Source organism: Pistacia vera, unplaced genomic scaffold (genome assembly GCF_008641045.1).
Source record: "Pistacia vera cultivar Batoury unplaced genomic scaffold, PisVer_v2 Contig23, whole genome shotgun sequence".
NCBI lineage: Eukaryota > Viridiplantae > Streptophyta > Magnoliopsida > Sapindales > Anacardiaceae > Pistacia > Pistacia vera.
This window is the reverse complement of record NW_022196035.1, coordinates 117392-142527: the sequence shown is the minus strand read 5'-3', so window position 1 is coordinate 142527 and position 25136 is coordinate 117392. Positions and strand designations below refer to the sequence as shown.

At 35.0% G+C, this 25136-nt stretch overlaps 3 protein-coding genes and 1 pseudogene across 3 annotated transcripts; all 4 read right to left on the bottom strand.

The window, feature by feature from the left end:
- Positions 1-3541: 3541 nt before the first annotated feature.
- Positions 3542-5080, bottom strand: LOC116131105 (polygalacturonase-like). Its single transcript, XM_031416744.1, has 4 exons — positions 4631-5080; positions 4170-4459; positions 3858-4086; positions 3542-3760 (listed from the first exon to the last, which is right to left on the bottom strand). Exons 1-4 carry the CDS (start codon positions 5066-5068, stop codon positions 3542-3544), a joined length of 1176 nt encoding a protein of 391 aa, XP_031272604.1. The 5' UTR covers positions 5069-5080.
- Positions 5081-9178: 4098 nt separating this feature from the next.
- LOC116131144 (polygalacturonase-like) lies at positions 9179-11644 on the bottom strand. Its single transcript, XM_031416792.1, has 4 exons — positions 11197-11644; positions 10315-10604; positions 9827-10055; positions 9179-9397 (listed from the first exon to the last, which is right to left on the bottom strand). Exons 1-4 carry the CDS (start codon positions 11638-11640, stop codon positions 9179-9181), a joined length of 1182 nt encoding a protein of 393 aa, XP_031272652.1. The 5' UTR covers positions 11641-11644.
- A 1486-nt stretch (positions 11645-13130) lies between these two features.
- LOC116131152 lies at positions 13131-14615 on the bottom strand (annotated as a pseudogene).
- Positions 14616-16516: 1901 nt separating this feature from the next.
- Positions 16517-18011, bottom strand: LOC116131175 (polygalacturonase-like). The gene is made up of 4 exons (XM_031416817.1): positions 17559-18011; positions 17177-17466; positions 16842-17070; positions 16517-16741 (listed from the first exon to the last, which is right to left on the bottom strand). The coding sequence occupies exons 1-4, from the start codon at positions 17988-17990 to the stop codon at positions 16517-16519; spliced, it is 1176 nt and encodes a 391-aa protein (XP_031272677.1). The 5' UTR covers positions 17991-18011.
- Between the last annotated feature and the right edge of the window lie 7125 nt (positions 18012-25136).

Below are 25136 nucleotides of genomic sequence, written 5' to 3'. Positions count from 1 at the left end.
ATAACATTATAAAGTGAGTTTGAGCAAAATTTATTATCAAAAGATAACTTAAGATAAAAAAAGTCTAACTACATATATACATTATAATAGTTATTGATAAGGTGAGACAAATATAATTTTTAACAAAAATGTATAAATAACGTGACATATAATCTTGAATATTTTGTTCTTTAATATCAATAGACGTGGATTAACATTATCAAAACTTTAAAAATCCTGACGTCTACTGGAGCTGGAGATGGAGAATGACTGCTCTTGTATAGTTGTATTCCATATCAAACTTGAATATGAATCCGTACATTCCATTTGTCATGTGTAACGTGGAGGAAAACCGGAGCACTTGCAGGCGAAGAACTCTCGAATCAATGAAACTCTAAACACAAGTCAACCTGACTTTTATATCAAGTAAAGATTGACCAAAGACTTGAAAACTAATTAAACAAATCATAATCCACCACGTAATTTTACAATGTACAGTTGGCTGACACGTCACTGGATAAGATGTTGTGGCCGTACGTACCTTGGTTCCGTTATATACAGTTAAAGATATTGGAAGTTTCTAATCCTATGAACTTATTAAATAGAAATCTAAATTAAATCTAAATTATGTAAACAAATTATATGTATATACGAGAACTCCAATTAACTCTCTCTCTCTCTCTCTCTCTCTCTCTCTCGTTAACGAGAAGTAAATTATTGTAAATATGGAGTGCGTTTGATTTCTTATTTCATACTCTATTCTCAAAATATTTGTTTGTTTAATTATTTAAGAAATATTATTATATTTTTTTAATTACTTTTAGACCCTTTAAATTTATTAATTTAATAAAAAACAAAAAAAAGTTTAAAAAGTAATAAAAACACCCCCACCCACCTATAATTGCCAGATTCCGGCGGTGATAACCGGAATCTGTCACAACGGCCTACAAATGATCGGAACTGACCGATAATTCGTTGATTTGACCTTTTTCGGCCAGATCCACAGTGGATCTGGCCGTCAATTTGGCTTTTTTTGACCAGATCCGCCAGATCGACACACGTCTGGCCAGATCTGACCGGTCAGTATCGTAATGCCAGATATCGACCAAATTCCAGCGGTGGTGGCCGAAATCTTGCACTATGGATGGGTGGGGGTGTTTTTGTTAGTTTATAAAATTTTTATATATTGGGGTGTTTAGTTAAATTAGCAAACTTATGGAGTTTTTTTGTTAATTTTTAAATTTCACCTCGTAATAATCATTCTATTCAACTATCCAATATTATTTCTAAAATCTCATCCAAAAAAATAAACCAAACGCATCCATATATATTTTTTATTTTATTTTTTTATAAAAAAAAAATAAAGACATCCACACGAGAGACATTTATACAACCATGAAAGAAGTGTAAGCTACGTGCATATACACTCATTTGGAGACGGCGTTTTACCGAAGAAATTTTCTTTTTTAAGTTTGTGAAGGGTTGATGCATGAGTCAAGGTTTATACAAAGATAGCCTACAACTTGAGCTGCAAATTATGCAGATGTAACAGTGCCAGGTTCATGAATTATTAAGTGGTGGTCTTGTGCCTTCGTATCAAAGTTTACTTTAAAATCTTTGAAATTTATTAAACAATTATAATTATAATTTTACGTTTGCTGCTTAGCTTTTCTCAGCCGGATCGTTATCTCATTTTTAGAAGTTTTCACTTTTATTAATCATATAATTAACGTAAATCTTGAAATATTAATTAATAAATTATAAATTTATAATCACAGTTATAGTAAAGTATTATCAAGTGAACTACAATATTATTTGATAAATGACCCCATTAGAATTATCTTATGTTGTTTTTCTAGCTATATATAGGAACTCTTAAGGCCAAGAAACTTTTCTTTGACGTTATTTTCTTAAGGTGTACATTAACATGATAAAAAACAGAACCATTGATCAAAGGACGAATAATCTACTTTTTTTTTTTCCAGATAAACTCGATAATTAAATAGAAAGAAGAAATAAGAGAAAGAATGATATACCCCAGAGGAGGAGACTCCACAGCAAACTAACATCCTTGGACAAGCCCAAAGGCTACAACTGAACAGAGGCCCCGAAAAAACAAGGTAAAACCTTTACAAGAAGACGAGACAAACACAAGGCCTAAGAAGAAACAGAACCAAATCAAATCTTATCCTTATTTCCTATCCTATCCAAAATATACATTTATTTCCTTATTCTCAAAATATTATTTTATTTTATTCAATTCTTTTTAAACGTCTTAGGTTTGTTAATTTAACTAAACACTACCCTAATTTTTTTTTTTTTTTATAAGAAATGGACAAAAAAACCCCATCAATCCACATTTGCCAGATTCAGACCACCGTTGTCGGAAGGTGGTCAAAATTTTGTATAATGACGCACTACCGACTGGATCTGACCGGTAGTGCTCCGATCTAGCATTTTCCTGCCAGATCCACCCTGGATCTGGCTGTAGACGGCCAAATCTTTAGCCATAGCCAGTCGTCAATGACGGCCAAGATATAACCGTCGTTGACTATCAAATGCGGCCATATCTGGCCGTCAATGGCCAGATCTAGCCGTAGATCTGGCTTTGTCCGGCCAGATCCACTGTGGATTTGGTTGGAAAAAGCCATATCGGCGCACGACCAGCTAGATCTAGCTGATCATGTGTCGATACGACGACTCTGACCACCCTCCGACAGTGGTGGCCGACTGTCGGTATTTAATGGATGGGTGAATGTGTTTTTATTAATTTTCAATGTTTTATTACATTAGTGTTTAGTAAATAAACAAACCTAGGGGATATTTTTTGTTAATTTTAAGATACCTGCATCGTAATAACTATCCAATTTTACTTTTTTTCAAAATATTATTCAAATTATTTTGAGGAGATTATGTGGGACAAGAAGACTATACTCTTATTTGAATCCAATTATTTAGGGGATTATCTATATACAAAAAATCTTGGCTGCAAAATTTATGAGTTTTTAAAATTTGGATGCTTGTTATAGGAAGTAGTATTTATTGTACATCACTAAGTTAGTGAACTGTTATGGTGTACTGTTTGTAATGTGTGTGTATATATATATATAGTTATGCTCTTTTTTCTTTTAAGTTATCTTTTGGGAGTGTAAAAAGTCTATGGAATATATTTTTTATTAGTAATCGTTACATTTTTTTTTTCTTTTTTGTATATTAAAAAATTCAGGACGTCCTTATATGTATAATGAATGAAGAATTCAATATATTCCCAATTCAAATTAAATCAATCACTGAAAATTTGTTGGAAGTCGTTTAATTCTATAGCTATTAATAGTTCACTTGTATTAATTAATTATCAAAGCACCAAATGTACATTAATAAGAACTCAAGTGGATACACTCCAATTAAGTCAAAGAACTAGCACTTCTAGTGGGGATTAATTTACCGCAGCACTCAACAATGTAAGCAAAGCTTTAAAAAGCTGCCAACATGTGGTGTAAACAACCAGTTTAAGCCAAATATATGCAAATATACATGAAAATATGTCCATAAGAAACGTTTTTCATAGACAACTCTCAGGATTTTGTACTCCGTTACTCGTTCCATTGATGTTCTTGCACGAAGACGTCGCGGCTTTATTCGAATAAGTTAGTTTGATATCTTGCAAATTGATCCCTTCGCATGGAGTACTAGAGCTGCAATCAAATGTCACGGCCTTTGCTGTTGCAGAAGTTCCTTGTATGTTTCTGTATGTTATATCACTGATCTTCACACCAGAAGTCTATAAAAAACAAGCAGAAAAAAATAAAAAAATTAATCCCAAGGCTTAATTAATGGAAATTACCATTGATTTTTCTTGGATTCGAAGTTTTATGTACCTGATTAGGGCATCCTTGGTTGTTGGGGCAGTAATTTTGATCAATTATAATTGGATTTTTTGTGTTCTTCATGATGATGTTTTGGAAGAGAACATTTCTCACAAAACCATAGCTTGGTCTCGCCCATGACTTGATTCTTACTCCATTATCCGACCCTGAGAAAACTGCATTTGTCAACGTTATATTTTGAACACCGTCTTCCTTGAGTTCCTTGCCAAGACTGCCAATGCTGTGTACATGAAATATTGGAAAATGATCAAAGCAAGGCCTAATTAACCCAATTTGATCAAGAATACTTTGTTGCAGAATTACCTTACACCATGGCCGGGGCCACATTTGATGCTATTCATAAGCAAGTTCTTGGTGCCGGGACCGATGGATATACAGTCGTCTCCCGTTTGCATTGTGCTGCCAGTGATTGAAACGCCATTAGAGGATTGAACGTGGATGCCATCTGTGTTAGGGCTCGTGTCCGGAGCAATGAGCTTCACATTTCGGACTATCACATTGTTGCAACTATTGACCACAAGGTGAGCTAGCTGACTGTTGATCGAGGTCAAGCTGGTTACTATCACATTATTTGCCCAATTGAAAGTTATTGACTGCAAATAGTAAGTCAATCTTAGTTTACTTAATCGATGATCCAACCGATCAATATGATAATTTTGCATCTCGAATGATGTGACAATTGAATTTTATATCGATTTAAAAAAAAAATCAATTATTGCGTCATTTCGAATAATAACTTTGTAAATATAATATTATAAACTTACCCTTGCTCCAACTGAACAATTCTGTCCGGATTTCCTGCAATCCCAGAAGCCAGCACCTTGAGCATCAAGATTGCCACCAGTGACTGTAAGATTATCAACCTCAATGAACAAAATCCAGTACCCGGAATTTCCAAGTGCGCGATAATCAGAAGGAGCTACAATTGTTCCAGATATCTTCACTGTAATTTTCTTCTTGCATGGCCCTCTAAACACTACATTCTTTACCAAATACCTTCCATTTGGAACGCTAATGGTGGCCGCCTTGGCTGAGCTACACGCCGCTTTCCATGCTCCGAGAAACGCCTGTGTTGAGTCTGTTTTTCCATCTGCTTTTGCACCATAGCTGGTCACATTGAAAATTGCACTACTTGAAGCTGCAATTGAAGTTTGAATGAAGAAATACAGAAATAAAGAAGAGAAAATAAGCTTAATTGCCATATCTTTTGGATAATTAAGCAAGAAAAAAAACAGTTGGTAGACAGTTATAATTTGATGAAACAAAGAGGACAGTTGAAGAGCTATTTATACTACAAAAGATGCTTGTAATATAAAGTTTAATTGAAATTCGAATAATTAATTTTAATTACCATAAAGTAATTTTTGTCAAAAGTTAATTTCTTTCTTTCTTTTTTTTTTTTTGGTGTGGCACATTGTCTCATATACATGCATGTGATAATTATAATATTAATTGAGATTAAGTAAAGACTAAGACATGAGATGCATTAATTGATAGCTAGAATTTGCGGCTAATTAATGTATTAATTTGGCAACAAAATTATTCTCTAACCATTGGTGTTAATGACATGTACTGGCTGTACCAATTGTTGGTGGTATGAAATTAATCAATCTTGGCCATGTTGAAGAATATTTTAATTATTTGTTGAAATATTTCTTTCCTATTTATCATTGAAGTTTGTTAATTTATTTGGTCATTTTCTAAGTGTATNACTTACTGGACATTATTTTGTACTCACCCCGTTGTTTTCTTTGTGATTACAAGATCTAGGTGAGAACGCGGTTGGATGGGCGTCGGCAAGCGAGGAGCAATAGCTACACTGTCCGCTGTTTTAATGGCATTTTGTAAATGATAGTGTTATTTTGCATAAAGAATGTTTATGTGTAATAAAAGAAAATTTTGGGCCCATTTACTTTTACCAAGATAACTGTATTTTACTTAATATATCGCTATGAGTATCCTAGTATAAAGCAGTCATTACACTTCAACAAGTCTTTCGGGATCCTGAAGTTAACAGCCATGTAAGTTTTAGCATATGGGGTTGTTCGAGCTAGCTTACGCGCACCTCAACTAATCCCTCGAGGCCCTAAAGTTGACGGCTACGTTGTTTGTTTGTTTTTTTTTTTTTTTTTTTTTTTTTAAATTCCTTACATTTTTCTTTATCATTATGCCAAATTCAGCTTAAAATTCAAAGTTTTGTCTACTCTAAGACAGGGGAATGTAACCCAAATCAAACTGTAAATTTCGTCTAAGGTCAAATATGGGCGAGAGACCGATAGCTAACCCAAGGTTTGTCCTTAGGTAGGAATGATGTTATGTATAATTGTTCTTAGTTTTGTTTATTTATTTATTTATTTATTTTTTGTGAATCCTATCCCAGGGTATGTCCTATGGTAGGATGACTTTGTCTCATATCTTTTATGTGCTTAAGATAAACAAACAGTGAGAGATTAGATTCTCAATCTATTAGGCTTGTGTTTTTGTTCCTATCTCATAGCCTGTCCCGAGGTAGGTTGACTGGTTTTTTTATGGTCTCTTTATACATTCTTTCTCTACTTTAATGATATTACTTATTTATCAAAAAAAAAAAAAAAAAAAAAAAGACTTTGAAAAGAGAATCAAAGAGTGTTTGAAATTGTTGGGAGGTTGAGCCATTTCCAAGGTGGGCAAGTCGTTAACCAATAGTTAGTCAAATGTTAAATAAAAAAGATAACTCTTTCTGAGCACCCGTCGATATATCTGAACTCTAATGTTGTCATCAACCACCATGTCCCGATTTAGGAATTTTAAGCCAGTTCCCTTTCGAAGCTCACGGGCTAGGTGCCATCAGATGGGGGAATAATTAACTATCTTGTTAATTGTGTATAAAATACGAATTAAGTGAGCTTAACTAAGTACAAGTTTGTCAACAAAACTTAAAAGTGCAATTAGTCGTATAACTAGCTAACTGCCATCATCAATTGAAGAGCCATAATTTTTTTATTTTTAATTAATAGTATATATTTGGTGTTTTTGGACAGGAGGATTTCTAAATTATATTGTTTACATGTTTATTGTTTAACACTCATACATTCCTTCTGTCATGTGACACGTGGAGCAAACCCGGAGCATTTGCAGGAGAGAAGTTCGCTCAATCATGTAACTCTAAAGTCTCTAATCAACTAAAGTCAACTCCAGTGAAAGACTTGAAACAATTACTACAGTACATTAAAACTTTTGTAAATTAATTATAATTTATAACAATGTAACGGGATAGATATGTAAGTTCTTCTTAGTATACAAAATATATATTTATCAAAATCACTTATTTAGCTGGGCTGAGCTTTGCCCCAGAGTCTCATATTTGTTTAGTTGAGAACTTGAAATTACCTAAACCTTAAGCTAGTAGGTGAATGCTCAATATTATATTAGTTTAATGAGTTAACAACTTTTTCCCACCCAAATAATAGATTAATAACATTTTCCCATCTACAAACTTTTAAAATACCATTTTATTAACCAAACTTATATTCTGATACTTTTAAAATATCATTTTATTAGTCAAATTTATATTCCTGTGATGAATAGAGAGCAAACTTAGTCTAAGTTGTTGGGTTTTTTAAAGAGGGAAGGCCTCACTTTGGTGGTGAAAGATTGAATTTTGGTGATAATTGGGATTAATCGGAATTTAACTTGGGAAGGACGGTTACGCAAATCCTAATCGTTTGATTGTTGATGATTGTCGGGGTTGACGGGAGTAGGATTTGAGGGGTTTTGGTGAGTGATGATCGGAGAAGAGAATGGTTGTGGTGTGTTGTAGCAACGGTGCCAGAATTAGAAACAAAATATAAATTTGGATAGTAAAATGGTATTTTAAAAGTCCGTGGGTAAGAAAGTGTCATTAAGCCATTATTTGGGTGGGAAAAAAACATTTACTCTAGTTTAATAGATCTTTTCATATCAAACTTATTATTATTTTTTTTTTATCCAATTAATAGTACTTAACTAATATTATAACATATGCCTTGTATTATACTATGGATTGAGCAGTAAGCAATTTGTAATTAATGCCTAAATTTAGAATTATGATATAAACTTAACATCAACTTGTGACATATTATATTGCTAGTGTTGAAATATATTAGTTATCGTTAAGGTTAAAATCGTTAGGTTCATGTATCATTAAGTATCTTCATAAGCAAGCGGGCTGATCAAACTTTACAATTCCTTAAAAAACTTGAAAAGTTTTAGGGTCAATACTCAGATTATTCCGCCGTAATTCACACTAAATAAAATATATAGTAAGTTTTAATTATTTAATTCAATCTTTCTCCATTATATTTTCCATTGTGGGAGAAGTTGGTTAGTCCTTCAACTCAGAATTTTGATATTAGAATTTATGTTAGGTAATGCGAACTTAGTGACAAGAGTTCATATATATATAACCATTACTATTTTGATTAATTATTTTGACTATTTGATGGAATATTAATGTGGGATTTATCAATTAAAATCTTTGTCAGCCTAGGCCGAACCGAGGCGAGCAACGTCGGCCTTATCGTCAAGAAAGTTGGCTTGTAATTTTTTTTTTTCAAAAAACATTTCTAGTTTTCATTTTTATAAAATTTCTTTTTAATTTATCTTTTTTCGTTTTTTTAAGGTTTTAATTTTTTTTTTTTTTCAACCATCTCTAGATGGCCGAGTGAAGCGATAAAAACTTTTGGGTGTATTACTTAAAAAGTCTTGAATTCGATTTACCTTTGGTTGCTGATAGGGATGGTCACTGGAGGGTTTAATTGGTTGTTAACTTTAAGACTTCGAGAGAATTAGTTAAGGTTTACGTAAACTGACTCGGAAAGACACCCTCAGTCACAAAAAAATAATAATTTTAATTTAAGAACAACACATAGTTAAAAAAAAAAAAAAAAAAAAAAAAAAAGCTACGGGCATCTAAGTCATTTTATCATTTTTTTTGTTGAAATAAAGGCAAATCACTGTTAGATGTTCCTTAAATGATTTGTAACTTCTATTATCCTGTTGCAAAAGTCCGAAAAGTTTGTACACTAGACTCTAGTTGATAGTATCTCTATTAATATCTCTCCTTGATTAATTCTAACATCAAACTCTTATTGAAACTTGTATTTTTCATCAATCTTGAAATCTTACAAATGTTTAGTGGAAACAAATTATGCACATACAACACGCTCAGGAAAGTAGAAAATTAATCAAAGAAAGAATGGAAAACAATTGGTAGAAATAAAACACAACCGAAACATTTCAAGTGTTTAATTTGTAAATAAAATAATAAACACAAATGAATTTTTGTATTAAATTTACAGGCAACTTCTTGGTATGACTGTTCCACTAGTGCTCCCATGAGCATTTTTGCAGTATGAAGAAGAGGATTTGCCATTATAAGTAAGTTTTATGTCTTGTAATTTGATTCCACTGCAAGGATTGCTGGATAAGCAATCGAAACTCATGGCTACTGGTGTTGCTGAAGTTCCCTTTATGTTTCTGTATGTCACTCCACTAATCTTCACCCCAGAACTCTGATAAAAAATTAAAAAAAAAAAAAAAAAAAAAAGGTAAACTCCCTTCATTATCATTTTTTTAAAGTGCTATATATAAGTAATCAATCTCCAGTATAAACTGTCTTCAGGTTTTCAATGTTCGACCAAAGTTGAGTGACTTTAACACGATAAAGATTTTAGATGTTTTTGTACATGAAAATTTTTATATTTGAGAAAATATAGTTCAATTATCCGTAATACTATTCTCTCGGACGGATGTCCGCAATTTTTAAAAGTTAAAACATGAATTCATGTGTGAATAACCTCTAAGAGCCACAGGTATATAGCAGTTAATGAAATTTTGTCTTTTAACGAACTCAACCAACATAGTAAAAAATATAAAACTTTAGAAATTGATCAACACTCACTCTCGAGGGGCAAATATATTGTGTTAGAAGAATTTTTTACCTGATGAGGACATCCTTTTTTATCAGGGCAATAGTTCTGATCGATGATGATAGGATTACCGACATTTTTCATGATGAGATTTCTGAAGACTATGTTCTTGGCATATCCATTGCTTGCTCTAGCCCATGATTTGATTCTAACTCCATTTTGAGTTTTGGTGAAGACTGAACTTGTTACTGTAATATTTTGAACACCTTCTTCATTCTGATAGTCACCAAGACTCCCAATACTGTAAAAGAACCACTTCACTATCAGCATTTAGCAACTTAATTAATTGAATTAATTTACAAATGATGCTTGTAAACTGTAATTGGTGTGATGAAAATAGTTTGGGTTTGGACCTGTAGCCCAATTGAGAAAGACCCAGTTCTAGAGTTTGGATCATCCTCAGGGTTAGGCCCATTTGATAGCATTTATCAAAATAGGAGTAGATTGAATTCAAGCATAAAAGCTGCCAATAACACTAGTCTTAGTTTATAATGCATTACCTAATTCCATGGCCAGGGCCACAGCCAATTTGTTCAATCCAGACATTCTTGGAGCCTTGACTGAGTGATATACAATCGTCTCCGGTCATGATGGTGCTACCGCTGATCGTAACATCGGTAGACGATTGTATGTGAATGCCATCGGTGTTTGGGCTGCTGGATGGAGCTGAAATTTTCACATTTTGAATCCTGACATTGTTGCAATGGTGAAGTGCAACGTGAATTGTCTGGCTGTTGATCGACGTTAAGCCATTGAGTATAATGTTTCTTGACCAGCTAAATGATATCGACTGCATCAAAACACATCCATCAGTTAATTTTGCAAGCTATATTAATTAATTTACATATTTAAAGTAATAGATTGAGTCTTCTATAGTACTGATTCAATAATGTTTTTGAATTTATATGTTTTTTTTTTAATTATTATTAACGTTTTTGTTAGTGTAAATATGTTTGTATTACAAATTTATATGATATTAAAATTTCAAATTTTTAACATACTAGACCGATACAGTAATATACGTAATTATTTTTTTTCTAAAATATATAATTTAAAGACATAAATATCCCAGATAACATGTAAAGAATACTAAAATTATAAAAATAATAATTGTGCAAGTTTTCAATAGATTCTTTTATGAAACTATTTACTTCTATAAAAAACATAACATTTATTAATTTTTTTTAATATATTTGGCTTGGGACATACGTCTCTTGAACATGTTAGATTCTTATTTTCATAATTATATATTAAATAAAATAAGATTAGTTTTCATTTCTAATATGTTTAACCTTTGATATCCCATTAATTTTAATAAATTTTCTTTAATTTTATAATTCAACACAATATCTATAACATAACTTGGTAATTTGGTAACATACCCTAGCACCAGCAGGGCAACTTCTTCCACCTCTGCGACATGCCCAAAAGCCAGACCCTCTTGCATCAATGCTCCCACCATAGATTGAAACTCTGGCCACTTTACTGAACAATATCCAGTAGCCAGAATTCCCAAGGTTCCAATAATTTGATGGAGCCACCAGGGTTCCATCAATTTTGAACACTATTCTACTCTTGCATGGACCCCCAAACACCACTGCCTTTATCAAAAAAGTCCCTTTTGGAACGTAGATCGTCGTCGGATTCGTTGACTTGCATGCTGATGACCATGCCTTGAGAAACGGCTGCGTTGAGTCGGTCTTGCCGTCTGGTTTGGCACCGTAACTCATTACGTTCACATTGTATGCTGCATTTGAGGATTGAATGAGGAAGATGATCATAATTGTGAGGAAGAAAATTGGAGAAGAAGAGGAAGTTGCTGCCATGGTTAATGTTCGATAATGAATGAATGAATGAATGAATGAATGAAGATGTTTTGATAGATGGAAGTGAATTTATAGAAGAGTTTAGTGAGATATTTGGATCAAGAATTCGTTTAAATAATTATATGATTTAAGTGTAGAACAAGCTAGTTATATATTACTCTTACGTTATGATATGTACGGTGACATGCACTGATTTGTTTATATATAAATTACATATATAAAATGATATTTTTATGTTCAACAAATGTAATTATCTCGGAAATTTTAATTATACCAGAATAAAACCGTTTTAATTACCCCTTTATTGCATGCATTACAATTTTTTTTCCATCTTTGATTTGTTAGTTTTACCATATACAACTTGTAAGTAATATATATATATGTGGAAATTCTCAAATTCAAACAAAAAATATGAACTTGAAATCTAGAGTTTAATTTTTGCTAGCAAGAGTTAACATTTGCCTATAAGATTTGCCATTTTTTTTTTTTTTTAATCAAGTGTCCGAGTCAGGTTACGCGCATATCGATTAGTCTTTGAAAGAGACTAACATAGTTATCCATCGTCATAACTTCTTACTTAAATCGCAGATGTTCAAATGGGGAATCGAAGATTTGTGGTTTTTTTGTCCTTATAAAACATAAATGTTACATGTGAAAGTTAACTCATGCATGAATAAATCAACTCTCCTTATTGATTATTTTTAAAATCAGGATATCCATAATGGACTCAACATTGAATCAACATGAATTGAATTAACGATTACTTCAAATTAATGGTTAATATTACATAGAAAATGTTTTTACTTGACCGTTAGCAGAATTGATTGAAATTTAATTTATTCCTTTATTTTTTATATATAAAATGGAAGTCTGTAAACAGACAGCTTGCAAATAATATAATTGTGGAGTAAATGCTTGAGTTTGGGGAGGAATATTCTTGAGTGTAAAACACTCACACGGTTGTTTGAATCATGTGGCACATGTGGAGAATTTGCGGAAGAAGAAAGATGGAGGCAGCATCAACATGGGGTACATTGCCGTACAACTATAAGATGCTATTCTTTCATAAATACTACCATTTGGCTTGGCTGTTTGAGGCATCTTTTTTTGTCTTGGGCTTCAATGGTCTGACCGATTCACATTCTTTTTATATAGTAATTGTGGGATATAAAGTTTTTGCATAGAAAAAATACTACTAAAAAATAAAAATAGCGATCTTGAGAGTCCTTAACCATAGTATATGGAATCTGGATTTAAAAAAAAAAAAAAAAAAAAGGAATCCATGTTTATATCTATACATTAGTTTTTGTTATAAGTTGTATTTGTCTTACATCATCAATTTGATAGATTCTTACGGCGTATATATTTGGTTGAGTTCTTTTTTTTTTTTTTGGTTTTTTGGAGTTAGCTTTGAGGTGGCTTCAACCCAAACCCGTCTATCATGTTATAGCCACGTCTAGGCAAATTATAATCAATAAATGATAAATTGTTCATGCTAGACAACTTTGGGGCATGACCACTCCGCTGGTTGTTCCCTTTCCTTAATGTTCTTGCATGAAGATGTAGCCTCTATATTTATGTAAGTTTAATATTTTGCAAATTGATCCCTTGGTATGGACTAGTAGGGCTGCAATAGAATATCACAGCCCATTGTTTAGAAGTTCCTTGTAAAATTATGTATCAAATTTCAACTTTGAAAAATTGATTAATAGATATTAAACTTATGTATCAAATTTCAACTTTGAAATATTGGTATTGTGACTACCTGATGAGGATATCCTACTCTGCGAGGGCAGTAATTTTGATAAATTATAATAGGGTTCTTCACATTGTTTATCACAATGTTTTGAAGACAGCATTTCTCACAAAACCAGTGCTAGGTCTTGCCCATGACTTGATTCGAACTCCATTGTCTGACCCTGTGAAAACTGCATTTGTTACTTTTATGTTTTCGACACCATCTTCTTTGAAGCTCCTCGCAAGACTACCAATGCTACGACAAGGGAAAAAAATATTCAATTAGTGTAACTGTTAAAAGACAGAATGTTATATTCTCTTACATAAAGTTTGATCGAAATTTTATCTTTTAATATTAATTGTCGATGCAACTTAAAGGCTGATGGTATAGTGGCCAATTTTTTTTTTTTTTTTCACTTACCTTATACCATGTCCTGGACCACATTTGATGTTGTCCATGAGCAAGTTCCTCATGCCTGGACCGATTGATATACAATCATCTCCAGTCTGAAGAATGCTACCAGTGATTATAACGCTGGTGGAGGATTGAATGTGGATGCCGTCTGTGTTAGGGCTTTCTTCTGGAGCAATAAGCTTCACATTTCGGACTATCACATTTTTGCAACTATTGATCACAAGGTGAGTTGCCAGACTGTTGATTGACGTCAAGCCAATTTGGATGTTATTGACCCAATTGAATGTTATCGACTGTAATCACACAGAGAGTCAAATAAGACTTTGTATTTTCTTAAGTAAAAGCTTGATTCAAGAGAGAATCCTGTAATGTATATAAAAATTTAACTTCGCTCGAGAACTTACCCCAGCTTCAACTGGGCAATTCTGTCCAAATTTCCGGCAATTCCAGAATCCAGCACCCTTTGCATCAAGATTGCCACCATTGACTGCAAGATATATTATCAACTTTTCCGAACAAAACCCAATGCTTCGAGTTTCCGAGTGCATGGTAATCCGTAGGAGCAACGAGCGTTCCATCTATTTGAACTCTAATTCCCTCTAAATTCTACGATCAAATACCTTCCTCTTGGGATAAAAAATGTGGACGCCTGAGCTGAGCCACAAGTAGCAGCCCGGCTAGGCCTTGCGGAAGGAGTGCGTTGAGTCTGTTCTGCCTTCCGGTTTTGCACATTAGAGATCACATTGTAGGCAGTGTTTGTCGGATAAGGAATGTAATAAAGAGACAGGTTATAAAAAAAAGAAACAATAAGCTTGGCTGCCATGGAAAGAGAGACATTAAAAGCTAGAGAATATGAGATAATAGTAGACTAATTTCAAGGCAATTGATGAAACAAAGAAGAGACAGTTGGTGTATTTTATTGAAAATTTATGCGCATGTCCTTCTGTACTTTGTACTAACTATTTGTGATACAAAATCTACATAACTGTTACAATCAAAATTTTACTGTGCTAAATCTTTTTCTTTCCTGATCCTTTGAAATATTGTTTCTCTTTCCTTTTTAAGCTGGTGGTTGAAAAGCTAAATTCTAGAGAACAGATAGTTCACGTGGAGTATTATATACAACGGATATGGATTCAGGATTTAATTTGTGCCGAATATCAATTAATGTACAAATAAATAAACATATAAATAAACTATAAAGTTTAGATTGTTTTTTATTTTTTCACAAAACAAAATATTATTTTTATAACCCAATCTAATACTTGGTTTTTTACATCAAAAAGAAGACGTTTTTTTTTTTTCTTTTTTTTTTTTAATTAAAGTTATAAGTTTTCCAGAAAGAAGATTCCCAAAATGGTCAACGTAATAAATGTATAAGATCAATAATATAAATGTATATTTAAATATTGGGGTGGCCGAAGAAAGAAAAAAGTGAGTTATTACTTTGTAAATTTATATACTATTTTTTCTTTATTTACAAAGTAGCTGGGTGGCTTTGGCTGCCCTAGGCCTAAGTCTGGGTCTTCCACTGATTTACAAGATCAGTTGCATTGATATAAAGGAAACAAAGAAAAGCAATGGCCTTCTGTGAGGGCTTATTACAATGGCGCCACTAAGGTTTGACATAAAAACTCTACCCTAATTTTGAAAATTATGGTTAAATCCTCAAATAAAGCATCTATCAATTAAAAGTAACGATATAAGGGGTAGAAAAAATAATTCGAATAAATTGCAAGTATTTTTGACCAAACAATTGACAATTTTAAACAAACGACTAAATATTTTAACTAAACATTTAGCTATTTTGATACTGTTTCGATTCTTGAATGTAAAACAATCAATCGTTTGATCAAAACCCTCAATTATTTATTCTATCTATTGCAAAGTTACTTATCCTACTTTTACCAAGTTTCTTCTTTTAAGTGAAGTAAATATTCTTCCATTAGTAGTAAATTATTATTTAACTGGGAGAAGACTCAATAATACTTCTTTGTGAAGCAACAACCATTGATTATAGCCAATTTGTAAACAAATATTCCCCTTGTAAGTAAACAATTAATTTTCGCGGCCGCCAGTGTAAAATCTTTAACCTTTAGTTTTATGGACGGCTCATGATAGGTTGACTCTTGTAATCTTCAACCTTTCTTAATTCTTTAATTAACACGTTATATTCTTGATTAATCAGTAAAACAAACACAAATTGGCGGCAACCAAGAATAAATGAACCCACTTATGAACAAAGCACGAGTGGTGAAACTTCCCAGGAGAAAGCTCACAAGTTGCCAAAGATTCACAAGCTAAGCTGCTATCAGCCAAAAAATATAAGATTCACATAGTTTGGCAGTGGCCTACATACACAAGAACTTGTTACTGTCAAGTACATTTCATGCATTAAAAAACTAAATAAATTAATAAAAGAAACAAGGCTTTTTTATTTTATTTTAATATTCTAGACTCAGATTCCCAACTCCACTTAATGTTACATGTTATATCTCACATAGTTAGTGAATGAGCTTGTGATTTAGGTCATAAGGATTAGGTCCAATGTGTTCTGGGCGCAAGACGCTTACGTGAAGTTCAAAAGCAAATCTGTGCTGATCTGAAAACGGATAATATCTATTTAGTTGGCAAATAAAATTAAAGAATCTTCAGTAAATGTGAAAAACAGATTCATATTCTACATATAAGCATCTATAATTAATTATACAGGAAATCTTTTGTTTACAGACAACTTTTTGGCACCTCAACTCCACTGGAGCTCCCCTGTGCATTTTTACAATATGCTGATGCTGCAGCTTTACTATTATTATAAGAAAGATTAATGTCCTGTAATTCTATCCCAGTACATGGATTACTAGAGCTGCAATCAAAATTTATGGCTACTTTTGTGGCTGATGTTCCCTTTATATTCTTATATGTAACGCCGCTAATTTTGACTCCGGAACTCTGTTACAAATTGAAAAAAATAATAATAATAATAATTATAGTATCCAGCATAGTCAATGAAAATTGTTATATTTCTTTATCAAATTGCTTGTTTAGTTACCTGATTGGGGCAACCTTTGCGGCCAGGGCAATAATACTGATCAATAATTATGGGGTTATAGGCATTTTTCATAATGATATTCTGAAAATTAATGTTTTTGGCAAATCCATTGCTCGGTCTCGCCCATGTTTTAATCCGAACTCCGTTTTCAGTTTTGCTGAAAGTGGAATCGGAAACTGTTACATTTTCAACACCATCTTCATGTGCACTGTCCCCAAGACTGCCGATGCTGTAAGATGAACAACAAATATTTCGTAATTGTTATGAAATTACTCGATACTTTAATTCTGACATCGGTCATTTGACTGAAAAGCTTAAATTGTTAAGTAGTGTACCTGATTCCATGGCCAGGGCCACAGGTGATGCGCTTGATCAACAAGTTTTTAGAGCCGGGACCGAGTGATATGCAGTCGTCTCCAGTCTTGATGGAGCTGTCAGTTATGGAAATTCCTGAGGAAGATTGGATGTGGATGCCATCGGTGTTGGGACTCCAGCTTGGAGCGCTTATGTTCAACTTTTTAAGTGCAATGTTTTCGCAATCATCGATAGCAATGTGAAAATATCGGCTGTTTAACGATTTTAATCCGCTCACCACAATATTACTCGACTCCATGAATGTCAGTGACTGCATTATTAGATACAAAAAGTTTTGTCAATTATAAATGTATCAGAAAATGTTATTGACTCTGAATAATCATTTGAATCGACGAGACATACCCTAGGTAGAGGTGGGCAACTCTTTCCAGATTTCCTGCAAGCCCAGTAGGCAGCTCCTTTCGCATCGAACTTTCCTCCACTAATAATCAACCTGGAGACCTTGTAGAACATAATCCAGAATCCAGAATCACCGAGAGCCGAATAGCTAGACGGAGCTACTATAGTTCCGTTAATCTGAAACACAATTTTGTTGTTACATGTTCCATTAAAAAATATTGGTTTTATCAGGAACCGGCCCTTAGGAACATTTATGGCGGCCGGCCTGGTCGATTTGCACGCTGCTTCCCAGGCGTTTGTAAATGCTTGAGTTGAGTCAGTTTGGCCATCTGGTTTTGCACCAAAACTGATGACATTATAGGCTTCAATTGATGATTGGAAGAGTGTAATGAAGGAGATGATGAAGAACGTACAAGAAATTGAAAGCTTAGACATGTTTTTTATTAGAAAAATTACTAGCTTGCAGAGATTAATTGGATACCGAAATTTGAGAAAATTTATATTCTTTGCTTGGACCGATATGTGTAGAAATTTTTAATTTGGTTGATGTACTTGACAAGTAAATTAGATGTTACTCTTACGTTAGTTAATATATTTGATGTACGGTGGCACTGCGTTGTGTGTTTTCATATAATATAATATATTAGAGATATAAATTGTGTTGATACAATATGTATAATTAATTAAGCACAAAATAAGACACTTTCTGATTGCCTACGTAATCCTAAAAATTAATCTGTTAATTCCAATGAAATTGTACCATGTGTTTCATTCATCTGAGCGATTTCTACGATGTGGGATTTTTGAGCAATAATAGATCGATTTATCCCTCAACATGACATTATTGGCAAAGCAAAAATCCAAATGAAAATGACACGAGAAGAGATCGAATTGAAACAGAAAACTTATGGTTATACGCATTTCCGTTTTCTAACTAAATTCTAGTAGTAGGATGAAGCTAGGATTTAATATTAAAGGGGGCAAGTTCAAAATAAAATGATATAAAATTTATAATAAAAATACTGTTACAGGAGGCAAGGATGTAATTCAAATTTCCTTTTTTAGAGTTTACTCTCTACTTTTAGATGGATGGGGTCAATTTGTAAAGTAAATTATACCTAATTAGGAAAGAAAAAAAAAAAAGGTTAAAGTACTGAGGAAAATTAATTAAAAAAAAATTGAGTGTGGTTACCAGACTCAACGTTTAAACCCATTTCTTGGGTTTGTCTAAGAGACTAACAAGTGGCAATTGATCATTAGCTATAGGAGTGGACAAAAAATTAGGATAGAACCGGGATTGACGGATACCCAAATGTCTTTGTTTAGATTTGCGTGCGAAAATTGAGATAGATAGACAACTATAGCTTTCTTTCAAATGCATTCATACTGGTAAGAATATATTTTTGCCTGTATGTACATGTGAAAATTGAGATAGATAGACGACTGTAGCTTTCTTTCAAATGCACTCATAATGGTAAGAATATATTTTTGTCTGTATGTACATATTATTAATTTATGTACAGTAATCTTGTAAAGGTTAATTTAATAAAATAATATCTAAGTAATATATAATTATTGCCAACCAAACACCTTAATTATTTCAATAAAGATATTTTAATTATTTCAATAAAGATTGACTCACAATTCAATTTCACAAATTTTCTCTCATAATCCCGACGTGACAGTTTACAATTAGTCAGTTCGCAATTGGATAAGCGGGATCCATTGTTAGGTAGGCAAGACACATTATAAGTTGACCAATTGTGAGCTATCACGTCTAAGTTATGAGATAAAATTTGTGAGATTGAGTTGTAAACGTAGTATTGTTATAACTATTTATATATATAGTCACGACGAACCAAACACAGTAATTATTTATATCCAATAATCTTCACGGGTAATCATATCCAACTAGTAGTAAAACATTCTCGAAACCAAACGCCCCTTAGGTTAGTAAATTTATTTGATATACGGTGGCACTGCTTTGTGTTAGTTCATACAATAATATATTAGAGATATAAACTGTTGATATTTTATGTATAATTAATTAAGCACATGATAAGATACAATTGCTGATTGCCTACGTAATCCTAAAATTTAATTTGTTAATTCCAATGAAATTGTACCACGTATTTCATCTGAGCGATTTATACGATGTGGGATTTTGGAGCAATAATAGATCGATTTATTCCTCAACATGACATTAAAAATCCAAATGAAAATGACACAAGGAAGAGATTGAATTGAAATAGAAAAATGTTGTAAAGTGAATGCTGAAACGGCATCGTATTGTGTTAAATGGAACGGCGTCGTTTTTGGGACAGCCCATGAGTGATCCTGACCGCAAATTCAGAAGGGGATCCAACGGCTGAGATCTTGCCTGAAGTCAACACTATAAAAGGTTTAGGGTTTCATTTGGTAACAGTAGATCGAATAACGATTGAGTGAGAGCAGTCTTCGTTTTCTTGTAAAACCTAGGGTTCGTTCTTTGGGNGTTAATTCCAATGAAATTGTACCACGTGTTTCATCTGAGCGATTTATACGATGTGGGATTTTGGAGCAATAATAGATCGATTTATTCCTCAACATGACATTATTGCCAAAGCAAAAATCCAAATGAAAATGACACAAGGAAGAGATTGAATTGAAATAGAAAAACTTATGGTTAGCTCATGATATTGCATACCCATTTCCGTTTTCTAACTAAATTCTAGTAGTAGGATGAAGCTAGGATTTAATATTAAAGTGGGCAAGTTCAAAACAAAACGATATAAAATTTATAATAAAAATACTGTTACAGGAAGCAAGGAGTATTCAAATTGCCTTTTTTAGAGTTTACTCTCTACTTTTAGATGGGTGGGGTCAATTTGTAAAGTAAATTATACCTAATTAGGAAATAAAAAAAAGGTCAAAGTACTGAGGAAAATTAATTTTAAAAAAATTGAGTGTGGTTACCAGACCTGACGTTTAAACCCATTTCTTGGGTTTGTCTAGGAGACTAACAAGTGGCAATTGATCATTAGCTATAAGGGTGGACAAAAAATTAGGATAGAATCAGAACCGACGGATACCCGTCTTTCTTTAGATTTGCGTGTGAAAATTGAGATAGATGGACAACTATTAGCTTTCTTTCAAATGCACTCATACTAGTAAGAACATATTTTTGTCTATATGTATATGTTACTAATTTATACCCAATAATCTTGTAAAGGGTAATTTAATAAAATAATATGTAAGTAATGTATAATTATTGCCAACCAAACAGCTTAATTATTTCAATAAAGATTGACTCACAATCCAATCTCATAAACTTTCTCTCATAATCTTAACGTGACAGTTCGCAATTGGACAAGCAGGATCCATTGTTAGGCAAACAAGATATATTATAAGTTAACCAATTATAAACTGTCACGTCTAAGTTGTGAGATAAAGTTTGTGAGATTAAGTTATAAATTTAGTATTGTCATAACTATTTATATAGTCCCAACGAACCAAATACAGTAATTATTTATACCCAATAATCTTCATTGATAATCCTATCCAACTAGGCAACTAGTAATAAAACATTCTCGAAACCAAACGCCTCTTAGGTTAGTAAATGTATTTGATGTACGGTGGCACTGCTTTGTGTTTGTTCATACAATAATATATTAGAGATATAAATTGTTGATATTTTATGTATAATTAATCAAGCACATGATAAGATACAATTGCTGATTGCCTACGTAATCTTAAAATTTAATTTGTTAATTCCAATGAAATTGTACCACGTGTTTCATCTGAGCGATTTATACGATGTGGGATTTTGGAGCAATAATAGATCGATTTATTCCTCAACATGACTTTATTGCGAAAGTAAACATCCAAATGAAAATGACACTAGGAAGAGATTGAATTGAAATAGAAAAACTTATGGTTAGCTCATGATAATTGCATACCCATTTCCGTTTTCTAACTGTTGATGCTTGATTTTGACACCAACTAGATGCACGTATGAAATACTGAGCTGGTCTAGAAGACACACGTGAACAGGGGTATGAGAATGGATAAAGGATGGAAGACAATGTTTAAAGTGGTTCGGATGCTTAAGCAAGCGACTCCTACGTCCACTGATATTGTATTAATATGAAGGGTTAGGTCGCGTTCAGCGAGCTGACTTACAAGTGATTACAGGAGAGACAATAAACTGTTACACAGAGAGATAAGCTAATACAGAGTAAAATGAGCCAATCCCACAAACGGGAGAGGAGCTCTCTATTTATAGTGAGATGAATTGAGGTAATGATTATTGAATCTGGGAGTGGGTCAGGTTGTCGTGCAGATCCTTCTTTATATCCCGTTGCTCACCTACTCGAGTGATTTACATGGTGTGTGCATGGATTAAACACATGGAGCTCCTCCAGCCTCTGATCATTCTGACGCGCACCCACTACACTAGCAGGAGCATGCTACTCACGCCAGTACGCGACATGGCAATGTCTGACTGGCTGTAGGTCCTACCCAAACTTTGACCAATTTATGCTGACAGGGCACTGCGTCAGCCCTACTTTTCCAGGCATAACAGAAGTCCCCTAGTTTTTAAGGTTTGAGAATCGAACCTTGGAAACTGCATAATTATGCCTTGATTTGATGCGTTCGAAGAGGTGATGGCCGACTCGACCTGGTTGCGAAGAGGTTGGGGAAACATTTCCATACGGGCGACCTGAAATGACCTTTATTTAAGGGTTAGCGACCTCTTCTTAGGCCATATTTAGTGGCGATGACCTCGACCTGGTCTGAAATTAGCGACCTGATTACACTTAGGGAGTTTCACTAAGAACAAAGGATCACGTCGCTTCACAACAGTCCGCTGAGGTCAAGGGGCCACGTCGCTTCGCGACTTACAAGATGAAGAGTGTTTTTCATAACGACCTCTTCAGATATTTTCCGTTGCGCTTTTGTTGTGAGTTCATTTAATGAAATACCTTTTGCTCTGATAGACGTGTCTTATGCGCAATAAGTGCCAGCCATGCGTATTACATGCAAGCCATGCTGAAACGACATTCCCTATTAGAACATTAACTGCGGACATGGGCACATTAAATGTGGAGGAGGGAGAACGTGACGTCGCTTGAGTTTTTCAACGGAAAGGAACCACGATTTGGTTTCTTAAGGCGTGATGGTCACTCTTCTTCGTTGATTCGCGACACGTGATCGCGATCAAAGGTTAGATGCGTTTTCCGCCCAAACGTCGTTTGACTCTGGGAAACCAAAGCACCATTTCCTTCACTATAAAACCCAGGTTCACTTCGAGCAATGTCACAATATTCATCTTCTTAGAGAGAGCAAGAGATTTTCGTGAACTTTGATTCTTTGCCTTTCAAACCGGTGTGCACTTGATATTCGAAGTAGGAGGATTAATCTTCTCATTCCAAGAGGTAAGAATTGTTCCTTCTGCCACTTTAGTCATTTTTTTTTTTTTTCAGTTTCCATGCGATGACAACCTACCGGTAGTTGACCAGACAAGAAACATTCTCCTTGGGTTTGAGCCATGAATGGTGGCTCTAAAAATATTATGTTAGGGTTTTTTTAGGGTTTAAGGGAGAAAATATTTATTTTTTCCCTTCACGTCATCGTACGAAATAGTGCACGAGGACTGAACCATTCCTTGCTTGTTGCTTTTGCAGACCACGGTAAAATGGATCCCCCAATACCCAAAGCCGAGAAAGGGACTAGGTCGCCCGCATAGGATGCTCCTGTGGGTCCCCCTCAAGAGATCCTGTCGGTGCTTACTAACGATGAGCTTCAAAGGGTGGTAGACCAATACGCTATCAGCATGGAGGTCTTCCGAGACAGGACACGCACAACTCGGAATCTTTCATGAGGGCTGGCCACTATCTCCGAGGACATTTTCAAGGGTGGGGGATTGATCCCTTTCCACCCCTTTGTGAGGTCAGTCCTTGACCATTTTGGGATCGCACCCTTGTAGCTCACACTGAATGCATACATGATAGCCGTGGCCATGTACATTGCATACCGCGAAAACGGACTGGGTGAGCTAACCGCGCTAGAGCTCAGTTGCTTGTACATCCTGAAAAAGAGTAAGGACAATGATTCCTACTACCTTTCTAAGTGAACCACTATTAAAGCGGGGACACATAGTTACCCGAGCAATGTAGGGGAGTATGAGACGAAGTTCTTTTTCTTTCGTCACAATGGCCTTTGCTATTTCCAGGATCCGAGTGGGTTTTCCTTTTTTATGGATTTGCAAACTCTTTTCGTCTTGGGTAACGAGCTCTTTTTTCTTTGCAGTTAACAAAACGACCAGGTTAGATCTCCTCGAGGATCCGGATAGAATTACTGCCTTCGACTTTCTGCCCGAAGGAAGTCACGACGCTAGATGGCTCGTGACAACTGCAAACTTGTGGAAATATAGTTTCTTCAACTCCGGAGCGACCCTAGAGCCCCTGCCGAGTAAGCTTCACGACCTTGGTTTATTTTTTGATTGTGCATGCAGCAAACTGTTTTGTTAACGACGTTCACATGCAGCACCCATGCCTTCAAAGGTGCCCAAGTCGCCACGACTGAGGCAGTTCGCCTTCCCTCGAGTAGGCGCCATCGGATCGACTGGAGTTTCTCCCAACGGTCCCCCCGTTGGAAGGGAGCCGGTTGGTGCTCCGGTCTGACCGGCGGGCGCTCCCCAGCCCCCGACTGTTTGCCCAAGACAGAAGAGGATGACCCAAGGGCCCAAGAAGAGGAGACAAATTTAGACAGAAGAATCAAAGTCTGAACCGGAGGACTTGGGCATTCAGCCAGGGAGGTCGCAACCCTACCAATCGTTCTGCTCGGGAGGGTTTGACGGAGGCCCGACCGGCATTACCATTCCTCCGGGGGCATCGCGAGCCGGGCGGAGTGGGGTCGCAGACCCTGGGAGGAGGTCGGACAAGGAACTGGTGGGTGACACGACTCCTGCCGGAGGCGCGGGCATGGACACTCCAATGCTAGACTCAATGGGACAGCTTCCAGATCACTTGCAGCTGGTGGTTTTTATCCTGTTGGAGTACGAACTTGCCGAAGCATTTGAGCAGTTCGTGGACTCCAACCATGTGGACTTGATGTCCACGTCCATCGAACACCTGAGCAAGGTAGAACGAGCTGTCCCCGGTGAGGACTTTACATTTATCTTTTTTAATAGCAAGGAAGCTAACTTGTTACTCTTTTCTTTTTGTTCGCAGGCCCTGCTCTCCATGCAACTGTCCCTACAAAAGGTCCACCTAGGAGCCGCCGAGGGGGTGGTCACGCTGAGAGAAGAGAACACGCAGCTCAAAGGAGACTTGGAAGCCGCGGAAGCAGAAAAAGACCTATCCATCACCTCGGCGAACTAGTACCTTAATGAGAGAAACGCCGCTCTTCGCACGATGGACTTCCAGAAAACCAAGCTAAAGAAGCATGGAGAGGAGATGAAAGAGCTTCAGAGGATAGTGGCCAGACTCTCCAAGGAGGTCAACGAGAAAGACCAGGAGCTTAAAACGACCTCTGAGCAGGCCTTGCGAGCAGAGCCGGAAAGGGGTGAGCTGTGGGAGACCACCAAAAAGCAAAAGC